The sequence below is a fragment of the Hippocampus comes genome, unplaced genomic scaffold (genome assembly GCF_001891065.2).
Source record: "Hippocampus comes isolate QL1 unplaced genomic scaffold, H_comes_QL1_v1.1 scaffold171, whole genome shotgun sequence".
Classification (NCBI taxonomy): domain Eukaryota; kingdom Metazoa; phylum Chordata; class Actinopteri; order Syngnathiformes; family Syngnathidae; genus Hippocampus; species Hippocampus comes.
This window is the reverse complement of record NW_017804806.1, coordinates 426803-448369: the sequence shown is the minus strand read 5'-3', so window position 1 is coordinate 448369 and position 21567 is coordinate 426803. Positions and strand designations below refer to the sequence as shown.

The window sequence follows — 21567 nt, the reverse complement described above, 5'->3', positions numbered from 1 at the left end:
CGGTATTTTTTTTCTGCCCAAAATTGGCATCGGCCTCAAACATTCCAGATCATCCCAACCTCTGCATTTCTCCTCTCCACTCCATTGTGGGTAAACTTTGCACAAACGCATCCATTTCTTCAATTGCTGCTCTCAGTTCTCTCTTTTCACACGGAATTCGTTTCATTCCGTTGTCGTTTACGCCTCCCTCTCTGTTCTGATCCTAATTGCGGTTGTGTTTGAATACCTGACTTGTCACGTACGCGCATCTGTCAAAAATAGGGGGCGGGGGCAGGTTGTGGCTTTGACTTTGATAATTTCCCTCCACGTTGCTTCATGCGGCTGAAGTGTGGGTATGTGTCTCCTTTAAGTGGTTTGGGGAGAAAAGAATCACCCCGAGAAGGGGGGCGGGGGGCTTGATGAAGCGGACAGCAGCAAAGGCAGGAAGGGGTGTGGTGTTGAAGGTGTAGGAGTAGGGGAGATAGAGAGAGAGAGAGGGGAGCGAGCGAGCGAGCAAGAACCTCAAGCTATTGATGGGGAGACAGGGGAGGGGTGGAACGAACAAGCATGTATGGCAGCCAGAGGAAGGGAGGGGTGTGTGTGTGCGTGTGTGGGCCGAGGCTCTGGTGAATGAGGAAGCAGCAGAGCCATTTTTTCCTGTTGAGAAACTGCACGCTGGTCTGCCTGCGCGAGAGAGAGAGAGAGAGAGAGCACGCGAGGGGGAATAAAAGTCCTCCTTCCCGGAGTCTCTCCGGGGTCCCCGCAAGGCCCGGGCCTTGCGTGCCTCCACGCTCACCGCTGCTTTTTTCATTGGAGTTGGGGAGGCCCCGAAGAGGACACAATGGAGCGGAGAGCCTTTGGCAACTGGGCCGTTGTACTACTGAGAGGGGGATGGGGTAGAGAGAAGACCGGTTCACACAGCTAGCAAAGCCTGCCTGCCGGCCGCTGGCTTCCGTGGCCTCTCCTCCGCTCCCGAACCAGCTCTTCCCGTCTCCCAGCCTATTTTTTTTTTATTTTTTTTCCCAGAACAGACCCCCGCCTCTCCACCCAAAACTCCACTTGGACTACGCAATGGGTTTACTCATCATGTTTTGCGGGATTTTCGGATACGCACCAGAGCCCCGGGCTTAAATCTGGGTGTTCTGGATGACAGGAAAGGGAAACAAAAAAAACCCCAACTTTCCCAATTCTTTTTTTTTCTTACCTTTCTTTTGGGATTGTGGCTTCTTTCCGTGCCGTCGGAGTCTTTGTAAATGGATTACAAGATGCATGCCAAGTCCAACGATTTGCTGGATTTCCAAAAACTGGATGCCCTCCTGGAAAAGATTGCACATTCGGTGTCTGTGAAAAGGTAATTTTTGTTGAGCGCAAAACTTTTTTCCAAAGAAGTTATATTATTTTTCACCACACTGCCCTTTTTTTTTAAATTATTATTTTTTTGGGGAACAAATGAAACTTTAATAATCATAATAAATCAGTTCCGCGCAATGTTGATATGCTGAGGACAAGGCAACATTCGGAACAGCCTGGAGTCATGGCTCTTGGGACTGTCATGTGGCGAGTCATTAATCGTGTGTATCGACATAGCCCGGTACTTCTTCCCCCCCCTTCCCTAGTTGTTTGTTGCAGTCTCATGTTGAGGACAGTATTGTTATCCACATTTTTTTTGTTGCCAGAAGCCATGAACCAGCCTCCTGGTGAGAGAGGGGGGGATATATGGGGGAAGGGGGCCGACGGAGGAAGAAGGGGGTTGTGTGTGTGTGTGATTCATGGAACTTTGGCTTGCATATCGCGGCCAGCTGGAAGTTGAAGCGTGAAAGAGTCTTCATTTTCTTTCGGTATCTTATTTGAGTCACGGTTAGCCTATTTGAGTCATTTTAATGCACTGACTCATGTAGACGCTTAGAATAGAAGTCTTTATTTTGGATTATTGGACATCATCCAGTTGTGGTCTTCTTGCGCGCCGAAGCGTTTTGAGCTTTTTGGGAGAAAAAAAAAGCTTCTTGATCTTTGATTGATCGTAGCTGTTTGTTGAGGAAACTTGTTTTTGTGGTGCAAAGAGATGGCTGTCATTTGCAATACAAAAAGAAAACATGAAGCTGTATGGCGGCGAAGCAGCTGTGATTCTTGAATGGGAGCAAATGTTAAATTGCTTAAAAAAAAAAGGAAGGAAGGATAGCGGCAGTGGTGGTCTAAATCCTTCCAAATGCAAATGGTGTTCACACGGCGATTTTCGCATCATTTCTTATTATTTGAAGTCGGTCGTCGAGCGAGACCGATACCGGCGCTGATTGCATCGCCGCAGCCGCTTGATCGACATTCTGGTGATTAATCACACATCGTCGCTAATCCAATCCTCATAATGACCCCACCTGTATTCCTCTCATTGACCTAGTTAAGGAATGATTGAGAAGCCCCGCCCATTTGCGGGGGGAAAATCATGCCAAAATTGCCGCTTTGGAGCCATAAAGAACCCGAGTGGATTTCAAGAGCACTTAAACAACAAGCAAAGATGTTACAAAGTGGCCCGAGATACTGTAATCTTCCCCATGACGTGCATTGACATCACTCCTACAAGCTTGAGTTTGAATGTAAACAAACAACTGCAGTTATCCGGTTTATCCTCGGATAATTGCTGATGCGTGACATGTTTAAGCACTCGTAGGCCGCGATAAACACTTTGAACGGAACAGGGCGGAATTCAGCGTCGGGTCCCGTCATCCACCTCCGTTACGACTCTGATACAAAACCCGAGAAGGCCCAAATATTCCACGTCAACTTTGTTCCCACCACCCGTTCCGGACCAGTGATTTATACAGAACAGAAACACGGTGGGGGGTAGAAAATTCCAGCTCTACTGGGCAATGTCATACTTCCTGATGTTTGGTTAGTCACATTCAAGCATTTCAAAGGCCTTATGTGTCACCGAGATCAATAATCCTTCTCTTTATCGGCGTACATCAATAAATCAGGTCGGCGCGGCTACTGTGCTCATGCTTTGACGTCAATCGTCGCAAAGTGGAAAATGGCTTTTGTGAATCAGCTGGAACGAACGGGTGCGCCTCACATCAGCGCGATTAATTATTTAACCATTTTTACTTTTCGCCCGAGCGCGATTCGGATACTTGGAAGAGGGAAACTGCTCTCCGACATCTTTACCTGAGCTTGACCCTACTCCCCCCTGCCATGAATGATTCATCGAGACTTTCATGGGAGATGCCGGCGACATCTTGCTGTGATGTTCTTGCCTCTACATTTGCCGCGAGGCCCAAACACAAGAGGACATTTCCTGGTGTGAAATGTCCACACCACCCCCATTCACCCCAGGAACTAAAGCCCCTTCCGCTCTTTTCAACATTCCACAGCAGTCTGCGGTGATGTATGTCCAGGTCAAAGGTCAACTGGTCTTCCAGAGTTTTTTTTTTTAGGGGGCAGTGCAGGACATGCGAGCAGCGGGAAGCGGAGCTTTTCATTGCCCTCACTTGAAGCGCTTGTGCACACTTGATTCGTCTCACATGCCAACGCTGTTCTTGCTCCGGCCCGTCGGCTCACCGAGACGAGTTTTTACTCGCGCATCATATTGGCGAAATGGTGCAACACCATTCCCATGGAACCTGCGGTACGGCGAAACCAAAATGAATCCACGCCGGTTATTTTGAATGAAACCGGTGCGTCGGAATATTTTTCACTCTGCTGGTGCTGGATATTTGACATTTTTTTCAACCTTTTGCCCAAAGTCAGCTGGAATAGGCTCCGGCCGGCTCACCTGCGGATGTGGAAGTGGTACGGAAACATGGATATATGGATCTTTAGGGGGCGGGGGGGGTTATCCTTTTGACTTCTGTAAAATGAACTTTGAACCCCGGATACAGTTACAACCTTGAGTGGGTTGGCGCATGTAAGTGATTGGATCAATAACCTCACGGGCGAGGGTTGGTTGTCAGCCTGGGCAGGCTCGCTTACACACACACACACACACACACACACACACACACACACACACACACACACAGAGCGTCAAAATGTATTGTAAAACTGAAAAGCGTGAGCCCATTAAAACTCATTCACTCCCAAAGACGTTTTTAAACGTCTTTTCAGACTTGGTCCAGAACTGGTTGGTACTGAATGAGTTAAGGTGTATTAGCAGAGCATATCGAACTGATGAGTCTATGATGTCACTGCACTTCATTAACCCTTTCGTGGACAGCGGTTACGACAGTGGACGGCTCACCGTGTTATCAGGTTACAGGGCGCATGAAAGGGTTCTTAAAATAGTCATTAAAGATTCATCTTGGGCGACCATTTGGGTCATGAAAAAATCCGCATCATTTGTTTTCGTATTAACGATGTAGACACCACGTCTTTATCACCTGCTTTTTTTTTTTTTTTTTTTTCTTGGAACGCCATTTTCTAATTCCAAATATGTCAGGCATGTTTGACTTCCAATTCGACACTTGGACGTGGCCGCGAGTGTGACGACTTGGCCAAGAACTACTTGTGTCCGTAGGCCAACGTTTGGGGTTTCTTGACATAATATAAGCAAAACGGCTCTCAAGTGCGTTCATGTTGTCCAGAGGCGACTTTACTGCCTGGTGGAAGTTTGTCAGTTTGTCTTACTAATCACTGTTTACAGTCTATTTTGTTTAAATTATACTGGAAGGTAATTGCCAATAAAAAGCCAGCCAGCATTTCCTGTTTGGATTCCCTCCCTATCGGTGTGTTTTTTATGGCAAACTAACAGGCTGGAGAGCAAATTAAAACTACCGCTCTAGCCGTGGATCTGCCAACCGCTTTTTTTTTCTTTTCTTTTTTTTTTTCACACGAGTCATTCCAAACGCTAATAAATTAAAGCTACGGGGCGACGCCCACGTTTATTTGTCAACGCGCTTGCAGTCATACAAAAAACTATTTCAAAGTTCATCCAAACTTGAAATAGAGAGCGCTGCAATTTCAAACTAAACCGATCGTGAATACTCAAAAACGCTGGTGGGGGGGTGGGGCCGCAGGAACATTTTGTTTGAGTGACTCATTCCCACAATAGCACACAGATGCAGTCTGCGCTCGGCTACGGGTATTCCCGCCACTGGTCGTTGCCGGCCTTTTTCGCCGCAGCTGCTGAGCGATGAGAGAGCACGCCGCCGCTGTATTTCCATAACTTGTGTTATCGGTTATGTTGGGCATAAGTAACACAAATATGCGCGTCACAGACTTGTCGAGTGGAACCTGAGCTTCGTATTAAGTTGCACCACACACCAACGATACTATCCGATCCCATTCATATAAATAGAAGCGTGCCAGTGAAGGGTGCCAATGTGGAAAAACTGTCAGCCATTTTTGTTTTGTTTTGTTTTTTTGAGCTGAGCTTGTCTGGATCTGTGCCGGCAACAGATGCCGATAACCTTGCAGGAGGTGTAAGTTGGTGCTCGCACATTTTTTGCAGATGAATGCGTTCCGCAAGTTGGATTACACTTTCTTTTTCATTCTTTTTTTTTTTTAACCCGGTTTGTGAAAGACTGTTGCGGCAAGCGAGGCCCGCCTGTTGCTGTTAATGAGCGGCTGAGTACCATCTGGCAATATTTATTTGTATGATAAGCGTTTGGCACGCATGGCAACTGGTGTCGGGATAAATTGTCATGGCTTCAATTTTTTGTATTTTTATTGATTTTTTTTTTTTTTTTTTTTTGCTTTGTCCTCATGGAGGTTGTATCATAACCACTGTAACGCGTTTTCCACCATCGTGAGGGGTCTGCTGTCCCAAAGGGAACATGAGACACATTTTCCAAGACGACAAGAGAACGCCCTGCGGGACGACCGGCGTTGTAATCTAAATACGGTGAAGAGCATTGCTCACCTTGTCCTTTGCCCTCTGCCCTACAGCTGTTCTTTGCACACTCGCACATTTGTTCGCTCGTTCTCTGCTTACGTAAGGTTTCCCGCCCTTGATAGGTGGCTATCACTCGAATGTAGCCACTTTGCTCCTGTCCAGTGAAACTACACTTTGCTCTGGCTCCCTTTACCTCCCCAATGACGATATATATCACTGGTATTACATTTTACGTTCGAGCAGGCTCATTACGACCGAAACAAAGGTGACAACTACAAACACATTTCCTCGTGTTATGTTTGACCCACAGTGACCTTTGAATTGCATGTGAGCTACGCATTACTCTACTTGCTGCCGTCAGCCTCTTTTCTCCCTGTTCAATGGGTTTTGCGCCTCTGGGCATTTGCGGAAGTTTTGATTGACCTCAGGTATGTGGTTTGGTTAGTCTCTGATGTGTGTACGACGTGGTGCACGTGACCTTAGTTGGCCTTATGCTAATATCCGGTTGGCGTCACCGGCGCCATGAAATAAGAAACAAAAATCTAAGCTGAACAGGTCCGGCGAGCCATTTTTTTTTTTTTTTGTCTACAATCACGCATTACTAACTTTTTTTCCTATTGGAAGACATATAATATATAACATTATCTGAAACATGTCTCTCAAGCGGACTTAGAATAAGTTTGCGGAGATTGTCGATACGGCATTAAAAAATTGCGAAAGCCGCTTTTGGAGCCGAAAACCTGTTGAGACGTGCAGTCGCCATTTCATGTTGCCGTCACGTGGTGACCTCAAGTTTAGTCAGATTCTCGGCTGTGTGTTTGTTTGAATGCCCCGAGGAGGCCAATAAGCGGCGGTCATGTGTTGCACAAACTCCTTCCCTGTTCCCTTTCAAGTGACGACATCAAGAATGGGATTTCGGAACAGACGACACAGCCAAACGTTGAAGGTTAAAAGCCTTCGTCGTGACGACGTGTTCCGCGGTAACGTCGGTGGCTCTATTGTCGTACGTCACCGTTCACCGCTCTGGCGTTGCTCAATTGGCTTTGCTTGATGATTTAACTTTTGACTTCTATTAAGCTTCCCCAAGGCTTGGTCAATAATGACTGCGTACATGCATTGTATTATGTGTCACAATTCTATAATCACGGTCTGGTATGCGACAGTTTATTAAAAAAACAGAGTCAGGGAGCGACTGTTGTGCTCGCTTTATACAGTGACAAAGGCTTAGAAAGGCTCTTCTCCACTTGAGGCCGCTGGATTACATTTGTTGCCGACGGCGCGAAAGGTTAACATCAAACTGAAAATGCCGCTCGGTGTCAAACATGAACATCTGGTGTGTTTTCTCTCCCCCCGCCCCCAGAGAGTCCAGCGAGGAGTGCAATGGGATCAGTGGTGCTCTGTCAGTGGAGTCTGTGCCGGGGCCAAGATTGAACTGGTGCACTGCCAACAGCGCTCCCCCTGCCCTCGCTCCAGCCCCTGCAGCGGGGCCCGGGCCCATGCCCATGCCCAACCCAGTCAGGATGGGGGACGGCCTGGACGCTGCGCAGATGTCGGGCGGCAGCAGTAGCAGCAGCGGCGGCGGCAGCCAAGGGCAGCCCCAGACAGTTGGCAACCCCCCACCCCCGGAATACATCAACCTTGACAGGCCCAAGCGCCAGACCAACCAGCTGCAGTACCTGCTCAAGGTGGTGGTGAAGTCCCTGTGGAAACACCAGTTTGCCTGGCCCTTCCATTCACCGGTGGATTCAATCAAACTCAATCTTCCTGTAAGTCATGCCCTTTTTCTCTTTTGTGCTCCTTCGGAAAAGCCCAAAAGATGACACAATACGCTGCCAAAGCCCTGTCTAAATAGGAGAGTCGTGCCGTAAATGGTGTCAAGGAAGTATGTCGAAGTGAGTGAGTGAAGCATTGCGAGACAACCTTGTGTTGTTAGTGGAAGTTACTCAACTCATTCAACTCAACTGTATTTATAGAGCACTTTAAAACAACTGTCGCTGTATACAAAGTGCTGAATATGGAGCAAATATCATATATATATATATACCACAATAAAACAAGTTAATGGCAAAGACAGTAGAAAGCACCAAAGAGCAAGACCAAGTCTTGAGTCGTGCCGTGTCAAATGCCATAGAATACAAATGAGTTATGAAAAGTTAAAAAGGATCTTCGCCCAATGGCTGTGTACATGTGCACATTTCCGGTGCCATTTTATTTTTCCAAACCGAAGCGTCTTTAAGCAGTTACTTTTCGGGTTCATGGAAGGCCGGCGTCGCCACAACAATTAACGGCCTGTCCCTGGCGAATTGCAGGGGGGATTATTCGACACTCGTTTGCCTTCCTCTAGTTGGAAAATGCTTCAACTTTGACCGACTTAAGTCATCGCTTCAACCATGCTCGAAACACTTTTTGATGACTTTTCCGCAGCGATGATGTCATAAGGCACGCGTGTGTCATCCGCTTCTGCTCATCCTGGGTGACATAGTTGACAGAGGAACGTCCACTGTGAGGTTTCTCTCCTCGACTTCTGCACAATTTGATTGTACCGATCCGTTGTGCAGGACTACTACACAATAATTAAAAACCCCATGGACATGGGAACAATCAAGAAAAGGCTTGAAAACAGCTACTACTGGAATGCCCAAGAATGTATCCAAGACTTCAACAAGATGTTTACCAACTGCTACATGTACAATAAGGTACTGCAGTGGCGCTGTTGACAATGAGGTTAAGAATCCAATACAAAGTGTAGATGCTGACGAGACTTCAAATTTGTTCCATGATTGTCTGTCACCGCAGCCTTCGGATGACATAGTCTTAATGGCTAAGGCGCTAGAGAAGGCTTTCCTCCAAAAGGTCGCCGACATGCCTCAGGAAGAAATTGAGATTGCGGTCATGACAGGGAAGGGCCGGGGCCGAGGTCGCAGAGACGCCGGTAATGTTTCTTTCAAGTCCATCTCACGATCGCGTGTTGTCGCGTCGCTTTTGTTTTAGCGTGAACTCTTTCTCTCTCCGTCGTCCAGGTCTCAGCTTGAAACCGGGGGCCATCATCGACCCTTCCTCCACAACCCCTCAAACGCGAGGTCTGTCAAGCCTCTCGACAGCACCTCAGACCAGAGGACCGGCACAGGGCCCGCCTTCACTACCTCCTCAGCCTTTAATGCAGGCCCTCCCGTCCCACGTTCCCCCGACGTTACCGGGCCACGCGGCACAGCTAGGAGCGCCCTACTCTTTGGGCCAATTGGATTGCACTCTTCAAGTTCCCATGATGACCTCCGTGCCTCCCCCCGTTCAGACCTCCCTCCCGCCGGCATCCATCCAGAGCACCGCCCCCATGCTGCAAAACCCGATCACCATGACCAAAGTGAGTGGGCGATTCAATGTGGAGGGGAAATCATTAACTCCATTTAATGGCTTCATCTCGCCGACATCAATATGTCTTGCAACAGCGAGGTGGAAATGAACAAAATAAATAAGAGCAGAGGTTCGCCCACACCGGAGGGTCTGGACAAATTTAGAACATATTTGGATTCATAACACAGCTAAGCTTATTAGATGGTAAAATACAAAACATGGAGCAAATTCTGAACACTTCATTATCAACTATCACATCATAAAAGATCAGATACAGGTGAGAGAGGAAAAAAAAACGGGGACATGACTCCTATGCTGTTTAAAACTCATTCAGTACCAGCCAATTCTAGACCATGTCTGAAAAGATGTTTAAAAACGTCATTGGGAGTGAATGAGTTAACAGAGACGGACGGCAACACGGCCTCATAGCAGGAGGACGAGGAGGGACGGACGGGCCTTTCCACTCGTCAATGTTCAGAACGTGTGTGGATATCTCAAATTGTGATCAAACTGCTTAGATCAGGGGTGTCAAACTCATTTCACATTGTGGGCCACATACGGACTCTGTAGATGTCAAGTGGGCCGAACCATTAACATTATACCATATCATCTCTTTCCTTTGTTTTGGTCTAAAGAAACATTGATTGGCGCCTTCATATCATTTGCTGCGTTGGGTCTATCTCGGTGACAGACTGAGACTGCTGTTTTCTTCCCCAATCAAAACAATGTTGTCTTCTACTGTGATCAAAACAGTGTGCCCCCTAGCGGATAATCCACGAAATGCATTTTATTTAAAATATTCATTCACTGTCTTTAATGCATTTTTTTTTCACTTTTAAATGATCCCGCGGGCCGGATCAAACCTCCTTGGGGTCCGGTTCCGGCCCGCGGGCTGTATGTTTGACACCACTGGCTTAGGTGTTCATTATTTTATGCACACATTGACTTTTTACTCCTTTGCAGTCAATTGTGTTTTTATTTATGCTACAGTAAAATAAAAATTAAAAAAAATGACGTGTGGCCGGTAAGGTGACAGGTGTTCGATTAGGGGAAACACTGTATGGTTGTCGTTTATTCTCTGTCCTCCTTTTATTGTTGTTTTCCCCAGCAAAGAAAGAGCCAGAAAAGAAAAGCGGACACTACAACACCCACAGCCAACGACCAGCTCAGCGAGTCCTCCCCAGCCGAATCCAAGTCGGGGAAGACGCTGCCCCGGCGGGAGAGCAGCCGCCCCGCCAAAATGGTCAAGAAAGAGGCGCCGGACTCGCAGCATCAAGTGGTGATGGGAACGGGCATGAGCGGGCCCAGTAGTAGCCATAGCCCCGTCCCGCAAGACCAACTGGGCTACTGTTTGAGTCTGGTCAGAGAGATGCTGTCCAAGAAACACACGATGTATGCCTGGCCCTTCTACAAACCCGTCGATGTGGCCGCGCTCGGGCTGCACGATTATCACGACATCATCAAACATCCCATGGACCTGAGCACCATTAAGGTGTGCATAGCGCTGCAATGCGACAATCAAAAGTCCTTCATTTCCTTGATTTTTGTTGTTGTTGTTGTTGTTTTTGTCATGCATAGGCCAAGCTGGAGAACAGACAATACCGGGATCCCCAGGAATTTGCTGCCGATGTCCGGTTAATGTTTTCCAACTGCTATAAATATAATCCGCCTGACCACGAGGTGGTGGCGATGGCACGCAAGTTGCAGGTAAACTTTTTTTGTGAAAGGTGTGTCTTCACTCCCAAAGACGTATTTAGATGTCTTTTCCGACGCCACACATTTAATCCCAGCTCTTCATTTTATATTGACTGGACTTGAAAAGGGTCTGAAAGGGTCTCAAAATGGCATTTTCAGACCCACAGTCAATATAAAATGAGGAGCTGGGATTAAATGTGTGGCGTCGGAAAAGACATCTAAATACGTCTTTGGGAGCGAATGAGTTAAATATTTCTCGGAACCAGTTTCAATTGAATTATTTATTCGGCGGCTATTTGGCATGGTTCTAAACGCTACTTTGTTTTACATTCTTTGCACGTCGCTCTTTTCTCATGGTAGTTTGTGTCCCATCGGAAGGGTGCAGTGTAGCTCTATTTTTATATGAATGGTATTTTATTTATTTATTTTTATATTACCCGTTACAACTTTTGACTGTTACTGGTTTAACAGCACAGCTTTTTCGGAAACAGGGCTTAAATCCTCTGTGATTTATTTTAAAAAATAATTTTAAGCACTCCCGTTAGAAGTCAACTGTTTTATACCTTTTTGTTTTCTCAACATTTTATAGGACGTGTTTGAGATGCGCTTTGCCAAGATGCCGGACGAACCAGAGTCCAAACCCCTCGCCTCCGTCCCAGCTCCTCCGCTCCACCACCCTGCCCCGGTGAAACCCCAGCCTCCGATGGGCCGCGTCGCCTCCTCTTCCGACAGTTCCAGCGACTCCTCCTCCGAGTCCGAGTCTTCAACCGACGATTCGGAGGAGGAGCGAGCTCAGCGGCTGGCCGAGCTCCAGGAACAGGTCGGTGTGAGATGAGTCAACTTTAGCTTTTCTTTGAAGAACCTATCGTCGTCCTTGTTGGCGGTAAGAAGGTGGTTCCTTTTCTCGGTGCAGCTGAAGGCTGTCCACGAGCAGCTGGCTGCCCTTTCCCAGCCTCAAGCCAGCAAACCAAAGAGAAAAGAGAAGGAAAAGAAGGAGAAGAAGAAAGACAAACACAAGAAGAAAGTTGGCATCCCCAGCCTGGTTGACGAGATCCAGGATGCCGCACCTGTTTCCCAGCTGTCGAAAAGGACCAAGAGCAGTACAAATAACAACAAAGAGCTACCCAAGAAGAAATCCAGGTGGGGTCTTTTCTTCACAGCTTCTTGAGGGCCGTTCTCTTCATAGGCTGACGTCTCTTTGTTGTACGTTTAGTAAAAAAGAGGCAACGAAAAACAACCAGCCCCCCAACCTCCCGCCCGTTCTCTGCCTGGAAGAAGACCTGGCGGGTTCTTCGGCTTCGTCGGAAAAGTGCAAGCCCATGACGTACGAGGAGAAGAGACAACTAAGCCTGGACATCAATAAGCTTCCCGGTGACAAACTGGGCCGCGTGGTCCACATCATCCAGTCGCGAGAGCCCTCGCTCAAAAACTCCAACCCCGACGAGATTGAGATCGACTTTGAAACGCTCAAGCCTTCCACTCTGCGAGAGCTGGAGCGCTACGTGTCCACGTGCCTTCGCAAGAAAAAGAAGGGCGGAGGTCCGCTTTTGTTTTTTTTGCATCTCATCACAGGGTGGCGTTTTGATGTGGAGATTGACACCCGATTGTTTTGCAGCTGAGAAGTCTATGGAGGCCATGGTTTCCACCAAAAAGACCGGATCTTCTTCGGACAGCAGCGGCTCCAGTTCCGAGAGTGAAACCGAGGCTCCGGGTTCGTCTCCTTCTAAGGTTGGCCAAATTCCTTTTTGGTCAACAGATCTTGAACAGAATGTCCTCATTCGTCTTTCAGGGATGGTCAAACCGCAAAAGAAGAAGGCTCAATCTGTGAAGGAGGGGAAGAAGACGCATTCACATCTACAGACTGCCCCCGCTCAGCCTGCGCTTCATCCGCAAGCGGCGGCGTTTCAGCCTCAGATGAAGCAGCATCAGGCCCCTCCCGTGGAGTATATGCCTCCTCCCGTAACCGCCCTGGAGTCTTCCCAGATGCTGGAGAACAGCTTTGAGTCCTTGCCGTCGTTCAGCCAGCCCCTCATGCATCTTTCCCACCATACGGGAAACGCTTCGTCCCCCGCGCCGCCTCAGCTCAGCGCTAACACCGCTGGGCCGGTGTCCCCCGAGACGCACCCCTTCCTCACCCAACATCCGATCCTCCCCTCTCCAGGTAGGCTTTTGTTTAACTCATTCAGTACCAGCCAATTCTAGACCAAGTCTGAAAAGACGTTTAAAAACGTCTTTGGGAGTGAATGAGTTAAAAAATAAATAAACTGTATATCAAACTATATTATATGATGGGGATGGGCGAGTACTGATACCAGGTATCGGTATCGACCCGATGCTGTCCCTATTTGAATATTTCGAATCGTTTCAAAGGCTGTCGATACTAGCTACGGATACCAGTCACGACCCCCAACCCCCCTTCTTGAATGACAAAAATGTAACAAATAGTAGACTTAATATTTCATGGAACTGCACACGGGGTTTGACATTCTATTTGTCACATGACAGCTCATAAGACCACATGAGACAAGGGGCACCTTCAGAAATTCTTTGGGGAAAACCCCCCCTGCATATTGACAGTCTCTTTTGTTTCTTGTCGCGTAGCCTTGCACAGTTCCATGCCTCAGCAGCCGTCTCGACCGAGTCACAAGGCGGCGCCTCTTCATCCCAAACTTTCCCAGCACCAGCCCGCGCCTCCTCAGCAGCAGCCAGCGTTACAGCAGCAGCAGCAGCAGCAGCCAACTTTGCAGCAGCAGCCCACATTGCAGCAACATCCGCCTCTCCTGCCCCAGTCAGCACCTGCGCCGCATCAGCTGCCCCCGCAGATCCTTCATCCCCCTCAGCCCATGCACCAGAGGCCCCTCTCCCCGCCAACACTCACGCCTCAGGGCTTGCTGTCTTCCCAGCCTCCCCAGATTCTGCTGGAGGACGACGAAGAGTCGGCCTCCTCCACGCCCCTTAACCAAGTGCAACTGTACCTGCAACAGTTCCAACAAGGCCGCCAGCCCCAGCAGTCCATGCAGTCGCTGCAGGCGCAATCTCGTCAGCAGCAACAGCAGCAGCAGCAAGCGGGACAGTCATCCCTGCTGCAGTCTGTCCAGGGCCAACCTCAACTCTCCTCCCAAGCCACGCTGCCCACGGCCCAGCTTCCGCTTCAGGCGCAGGCTCCGGTAGCCCCGCCGCATCAAGCCCCGTCCCAACAGATGTCCCTCCACCAGAGCCGCCACCTGCCGCACAGTCAGCCGCAAGCTCAGCAGCAAGCTCAGCAGCAGCAGCTGAGTTACCAGCAGGTTGCCACGCTCATCGGTCAGTCTCAGGGGCCTTCACACAAGGTGGCCATGCCCAGCAACAAAGCACAGCAGATCATCCAGCCCCCGGAGCAGTTGTCCCCGCGGCCGCCGCCGCCCAAGCCTGACCTTTTCATCGCAGGTGAGTGCGGAGGCGGCAAGCAAGCCAATGTCAACACACCGTTTTGAGGTGTTTATCTTTTTTTTTGTGGACAGGTCACATGAGGGATAACCCATCCCCTCTCATGATGCATTCCCCGCAACTTCCTCAGTACCCTCCCGTGTCTCACCAGTCTCCGCCTCACAATATGCAGCCCAAAAAGGTGAGCGTGGATTGTGACGATGACGAATTTGTCATGTAGAATGGAATTGAATATACCTAGGTTAAAGGTTAAAAAATAGGGCGTTCATATTTTTGAGAAAATTTTTTGTACCCTCAATAGTGCATTTTTGGGGTTTTTTTAAACGAACAATAAATGAATCTTTATTACAATACAAAATATCAGATTGAGTGTACACAAATATTTCGTTTTTATAGTTTAGGCTTACACAAAAAAAAAAAAAAAAAGACGTTTTGTTTTTATCTACTTCAGAGTTGTTTGGTGGACGACTTTGAAGTTTACTTGAGTCCTCTTCAAAAATAAAAAGTCCTCTTACTCGAGAACCGTTTTTCCACGACGACTACTCTGCCCCGCTTGTTGAACCCTTTCATGCACCCTGTCAACCTGATAACATGGCGAGCTGTCCACTGTAGTAACCGCTGTCCCCGAAAAGGGTGAAACTTCGGGTCAAACGGTGACAATGGCTGTTGTGCTTGTCATGCAGCAAAGGGTCCCCGTCAATCAAGGAGTACTCAAAGAGGACAAACTTCCCCCCTCACCGGTGATGAGAGGAGAGCCTTTCAACCCCGCCATCAGGCCCGAGCATCACAAGCATCCCGACAGCAAGCCCACTCAGCAAGGCCTCGGCCAACAGAGTAAGACTTGTAAACCCCGCCCCCTCCTTTCCTTCAAAACGACGGCCATTTATTGAGTGAGGGCCTGCTCATGTTGCTCAGATGTGAAGTCCATGGACAGCTCTCGGCCCGTCATCCGCTCCTCTGAGCCAAGCGGACCGCCGCCGCCGCCACCCCCCGCGCCAGACAAGGAGAAGTTCAAGCAAGAGTCCAAGGCACCCACTGCACCCAAAAAGGTACCAAACCCATCGCATCATTTAAGCTTACCGTCGCCTATTTTTAATTTCCGCCCACCCTTGAAAACAATCGACCTTTTCAATCCAACCCTGCAAACCTTCTGAAATGGTCGAAAAAAATCTTTGCCCTCTTCCGTCAGGATGTGAAACTGAAGAACATGGGCTCGTGGGCCAGCCTGGCCCAGAAGTCCACGTCGACGCCGATGTCCGCCGTCAAGTCCTCGAGCGACAGCTTCGAGCAATTCCGCCGGGCGGCCCGCGAGAAGGAGGAGCGGGAGAAGGCCCTGAAGGCGCAAGCCGAGCAGGCGGAAAAAGACCGCATGCGCAGAGAGCAGGATAAACTGCGGCAAGTACCCATAGGACAAGCGCATGAAGTCTTTGGAAAGCGTTTGGGATCGCTCTGACCATTTTCTGTTCGGAAGGAACAGTCTCCTTTAGAGACATTTAATAATCGGGTATAGCCTTTATCCGAAGGGGGGTTAAAAAAAAAAAAAAAACCCAAAGAAGACTCCAAAAAAAGACCTCATGGTCATTCTGGCTTCACTTGAGAGAGACAAAGATGATATGAGCACCCTCTAGTGGCCAATTGAATTATCAACCACGTATTCTGGGGATTCAAAGTTGTTTTTGCCTAACTTTGAGCTTTCAAATTAGTACATTTTTAATGGATGAGCCTGTAATGCAAATGTAATTATTGTCAATTTATATTTTTAATATTCATAAAAATATGGAAAATGGACGGTTGAATTTTTTTTTTTAAGTCAGTCGAAACAAATGGGGACTGTACTGCCTTTGTACGGTATGCGTTTAACCCTTCCATGCACCAATAATGATAACCTGATAGTGATCGCTGTCCCTGAAAGGGTTAAAAGACATATATCCAAAATAATGTTTTTAAAGACACGATGACAGTGATAAGTCAAAATGCACTATATTTAGTTTTTTTTTAAATTTAAAATATAGTTTACTCCTTCGACACACTTTAAACGCATATAAACCTGTCAACCCCAGGGATGGGTGAGTACCGATCGATGCCAGGTATCAGTATAGGGCAGGCTCTGGCCTGCCCTTTTTTTTTTTTTTTTTTTTTTTTTTTCTAAGTATTGGGTACTCGTGAAGCATGCCGTAACCAGTCACGGATACTCGAGGCATATTTAAAAAAAAAAAAAAAAAAATCTAACATTGAATAAATCTTGCTTGCCAGTAGTTAGTGCTACACTGCGTTTGTCTAAGTCTGAATTGTGACGGGGGAAATGTTGCAGAGGTCGGGATGACGACGACGTGCTGGAGACAAGCAGGAGGGTGCACGAGGAACCGCGCCGGCGTCTGGAGCAGCAGCAGCAGCAGCAGCACATGCAAGTGCCCCCACAGCAGCCCGAGCCTCAGCCAGCTGTGATCCAAACGCCCCCGCAGCAACCCCAGCAGCAGCAGCAGCAGCCGCCCCCGCAGCCCCCAACGCCGCCTCAGCCTGCCGCCGTACACAGCCCGCTCGACCAGCAGAGGGAGCTGGCGCGCCGAAGAGAGCAAGAGAGGAGGCGGCGAGAAGTGGTAAGGAAACATTTCTTCATTTTGGGGAACTTATTCTCCCCTCCAAATTCTTCTGTGTTTAGCATTTACGTGTAAGACGTCTTTTGTACATTTACAACTTTATTCTTATTACATTACAACTTTTTTTTACCCATAACTTACTTTTCGCCCGAAATGTTACAACCATTTTCTCACTATATTTCAACGTATGGTTTTTATGTCAGTTTTCTCAAAATGTCAAAAATAAACTTTTGACTTCTACTTTTTCTTGTATTACGACTTCATGATTGAAACTTTTATTTTCTTGTCCTAAAGTTACTTTATTATTCTAAGTTAGCAACTTTTTTTTAATTATCAGACTTGAATCTTGTTACGTGACTAAATTGGTCTCGTAGTTTTAGGACAAGTCTCTTAGCGCAACTAGATTTTTTTTCTCTCTTTATTCTCATAACATTTCAAAATTTCCTTGCAGTGTTAAAATAATTTCACGATGATGACATCCACATTTTTAGCCACAAGAATCAATTATTTTTTTCTTTTTGTCTCTTCAGATGGCAGCAACGATTGATATGAATTTCCAAAGTGACTTAATGGCGATCTTTGAGGAGAACATCTTCTGAGGAGGCAACAAAGACAAGTAGTGGAAGAAACTAGCTGCAAAAAAAAAAAAAAAAGAAAAAAAAACTCCCCTCCCCAACACAAACACAAAAAGAGTGAAAAAGCAACTTTTTAAGAGGGACGACAAAGCGAAGGCCACATTATCGTCACCGACCGGTCGCCATGTCGGCACTTTTTTGCCTTTTCGTCTCCGCCTTCTAGCAGGATGTGGAGGGCGGCGTCACACCAACAATAATTTGAACTCAAAAGCTCTGATTATTTACTGACACAAGACTGGAGCGCGCTTGTTTCTGGAAGTGAAGAGAACAAGACTTGCTCTTTTTTTTTTTTTAATGTTTGTTGTATGTGAACGCAAGACATGGTCTTTGGGGGGAGGGCGTGGGGGGGGCTTCCACACTGTAAATCATTATTATTTCTCAATAGAGAAGGTATACTTTGCCTTACACATCTCTCTTTAAGACCATGAGGTTCAGTGGCCTGCGCGCGCGCACACACACACACACACACACACACACACACACACACACACACACACACACACACACACACGCTTTGAAAAATGACATTTAATACAAACTACTACATGTAGGAGCAGTCATCCTCTTAGTATCTACTGTAAAGAAGTATTTTCTTATCCGACAATAACTCTTTATTTAGGAGCTTTTATTTCGACCTTTCTTTACCAACACACTCCACACAAAAGCGCATACACAAACACACACACATATCTCTATGCCAAACAACCTTTTAATGCTCTGTCCTCACCTTGTCATAAGGTAGCTACTTAAAATAAAAAAATATATATATGCATTATCATAGCTCCAGCAAGTATTTAAATATCAGACAATTGAAGTCGTATTTTGAAATCCCTGGCAGGACGCAGAGGTTAATGTTGCGGAGCTTCAGTGATTAAATGGTGGTGTTATTATTACTATTATTATGATGATGATGATTTCACTACAGAGCAAAAAACTGGCACCGCTATCCTTGTACTCCATATCGGCAGTCCCACTACTGGATTCAGTCTGACACATCCTCCATTTTACAAGGTTAAAAAAAAGAAGAAAAAAAAAGAAAAGACTAATAGGAGTTCATATTTAGTTCTTGTTAGTGGATGTGACTTCTTTGAGACAATGTCTCTCCTGGTGTTTGTTTTTCTCCAGTGCCTGTATTATTATTATTATTATTATTATTGTTATTATTGTATTGCAATTCTCCTTTTGGCTTATGTTACACTCAGTGGGGGTGGAGCTAGAGTGTAATATTCTGAACGGGAGGGGTCAACGGGAATGTCATTATTTTTGTTTGTTTATGAATGAGTTTGTGTATAAAAGGAAGACAAAAAAAGAATAAAACAATGTTTTATATTTGACCCAACATTGGGGATTTTAAATGTGGTTTTAGCTGGACTTCGAAACAAGCGCTCTCGTTTTAGTCTCAGCCACGACACATTTGGCTTAGGATCCTGCTTGTGTGTGTTTGTGTACATTTGAATGGCTGTGCGATTGTGTTTATTGATTTTTTTTCTATTGAAGAGAATAAAGAGTAAAAGAGTACTTCGGGAGAACTTTTTTTTTTTTTGCTTAAGTCACCTTTTTTTATTTCCCATGAAGTCCACCGTAGAAGAATATATCACATCTGGCTTTGAAATGACAAACAACTGAACTCCTTGGCTTTTCTTATTCGCTCACTCTCCTTTTCACACAATAACTGTCGTGCCATGTGTTCTATGGAGAATGTGCTGACTCAGCCCAAGAGTTTGATTTATTCAGGTATTTTATTTTGTTACATACGTTCAGCTTTTTTTTTTTTTGGAGGGGTGGGTTCTTCACAAACAATGTCCTCAATTTATTGTTTTGCTATTATGTGAGTGGTCTATCGAGATCTCTTGAGTCAGTCTCTTCTGATCATTGAGTAAACTCATCTCTTTTATAGAATACAATAAAAAAAAACAAACAAAAAAAATCCATCTTGTATTTGTCCTCGATTAACCAGTCCAGTGTACAGCTTATACTTCAATACAGGAAAATAAAACGGCAATTGAGTTATTCTTCACTTAAATTGTAGTTTACACAAAAATTAAAATTGCACCTAAAGGCAGATGTTGCAGATTCATTGCAACAGATTAGATGCAGGTTTATTGTAACCTTAGTGTACTTTCTTTGACAGTAACTTTTTCCTTTAACACTAGAGAGAGCCAAAGTACAACTAGTGTCACACGTTTCATCTTTGTATAATTTGTGTTGGGAAAAAAAAATGTAATTTAAGTGCATAATATAAAACCATTGTCTTTGTTTTGCATTCAAGACAGATTGTTATTTATTCCGCCACATTTTCTATTAAGTATTTCAATCCACAATAAATTTTGCAGCTAATTATTACTAGAGTACTCGCAGGTGTTGTGATTGCACACCATGGAAAAAAAGGTTTTCCATTAATTTATTTTTCACACTGTAAGATGGTAATTTATCACATTTAATCAACGTATATCATAAAAGGACAGAAGACTATCAATAACATAAACGAGCTTTATTATCCAAAGGTATTGTTCCGTACATAAGCTTCTCGTTCAAATAACGTTTGTAGTCTTCAATATTATTACGTATTCCGTGTCCGCACACAACAAGAAAAGGAGGTAAAAGTTATTTTAACGTAATTTTGACGATATTTTTGGCGGATATGAGCATCGAAATGTGACGAAATAAGACATTTAAAATCACAAGTTAGCTTACTGTTGTTGCGTCGGGACGACCATCTGGAACGTGGAGTTCGTTTGAGGCGTTCAGGTGCCCTTTCAAACCTGAATATTCAAGCGTTATGAGACATTGAATGCAACACAGATGGAAAACTACTGTGCTAACGTTCCCTGGAGAAGAGCTTTTAACATGCAGTTAATTTCCACTTAAATGTTATGCTATCACAGAAATACGGGATGGAGCTTTACCTGGTCAGCTGTTGAAAATACAAGTACATAATCAAGAATACAGTGTACTCTTGCCACCCGGATGTTTACCGGAAGTGACGTTGCAGTAGTAAATTAGCTCTATTTATAGAGCACGTCAAAACAAGAAAAATGTCAATCTTTGGTCTCTGACCTTTTAGGGGTAGCTTCATCAGCAGGTGGATTTTTTTTCCTCTGTAAAGACATCGCTATAAATTACAATGCATGGTAAAACCCGCAATGTGCAAGATTTTATAGGTCAAACTAAAAAAAAATCTCCCCAAAAAATGCAGTAGAAAAAAAAATATCGACATTTTTAAACAGCATCAAAAATATATTTATGGTCTCATGTATATTAAGGATATGTCATGAAAATTTGCTGTTGACCAGTTTCATTTTTAAAGGTATTGACTTTTTTTTTTCTTCATCCATAAAGCAGAAGTTTCGTGTCATAAGACTGACATGATTCAGAAGATGGTGCAATCTCTCCTTTTTATTACATTTGACTATCACAAGAGCAGTTTGTGACAACTTATAAAATGAAACACTCCTAAAATTTGAAATCAAATACTGGAAGAAGAAAAGAGAGGGGGGGAAAAATCACACTATTTTTTTTTTATTAAGTTTCTAATAAGAACACTACAATTTGTCATTCTTCCTTTGTTTTTAACTCTTTCTTTCTAGAACAATTCTAAAGTTGAGGTATAAAAGGAGTTCAGACAGACGTGTGGGTCTGAAAACAGCGGTGGGTTTGGAGGCATTGGGGGGGTTATATATATACAACAAAGATGGAAAGACAGAGGTAGAGAGAGGGGTAAATACAAGGGAAAGAGCGGCGATACAAATATACTAAGAGAACATAAAAAAAGTATAATAATCAAAAGGGCTTTTTGGAGAGAGGGGGGGCATTTGATACTGTGGAGGCTTCCCCCCCCCATAACTTTCATGGAAGCTTCATGGGAACCATCATTTTCCACAGCAGCAAACGTCCCGAGCAGTCAACCCCACATTTCCATCCGGTCATGTAACAAAAAGCCTAAAGAATAACAATAATAATAAAAAATAAAGTTGATACAGAGTTATATAGTAAATCGTGTGTGTGTGTGTGTGTGAGGGGGGTCTTGTGGTGGAGATGTGTGTGTGTGTGTGTGTGTGTG

At 45.6% G+C, this 21567-nt stretch overlaps 1 protein-coding gene across 3 annotated transcripts; it reads left to right on the top strand.

Annotated features, from left to right (window-relative positions):
- Window positions 1-1195: 1195 nt before the first annotated feature.
- Window positions 1196-17497, top strand: brd4 (bromodomain containing 4). 3 transcript variants are annotated; one of them, XM_019857141.1, is made up of 20 exons: window positions 1197-1330; window positions 7164-7569; window positions 8362-8499; window positions 8600-8735; window positions 8824-9164; window positions 10263-10646; window positions 10733-10861; window positions 11439-11669; window positions 11763-11989; window positions 12063-12388; window positions 12465-12560; window positions 12639-13010; window positions 13451-13914; window positions 14113-14275; window positions 14350-14456; window positions 14959-15109; window positions 15191-15324; window positions 15465-15670; window positions 16587-16872; window positions 17403-17497. In XM_019857141.1, exons 1-20 carry the CDS (start codon window positions 1233-1235, stop codon window positions 17469-17471), a joined length of 4464 nt encoding a protein of 1487 aa, XP_019712700.1. In that variant the 5' UTR covers window positions 1197-1232; the 3' UTR covers window positions 17472-17497. The 3 variants fall into 3 exon arrangements, with proteins under 3 accessions (XP_019712617.1, XP_019712700.1, XP_019712535.1); XM_019857058.1 differs by having other exon boundaries at window positions 1196-1330; window positions 12063-12382; window positions 13451-14275; XM_019856976.1 differs by having other exon boundaries at window positions 13451-14275.
- The last annotated feature ends 4070 nt before the right edge of the window (window positions 17498-21567 follow it).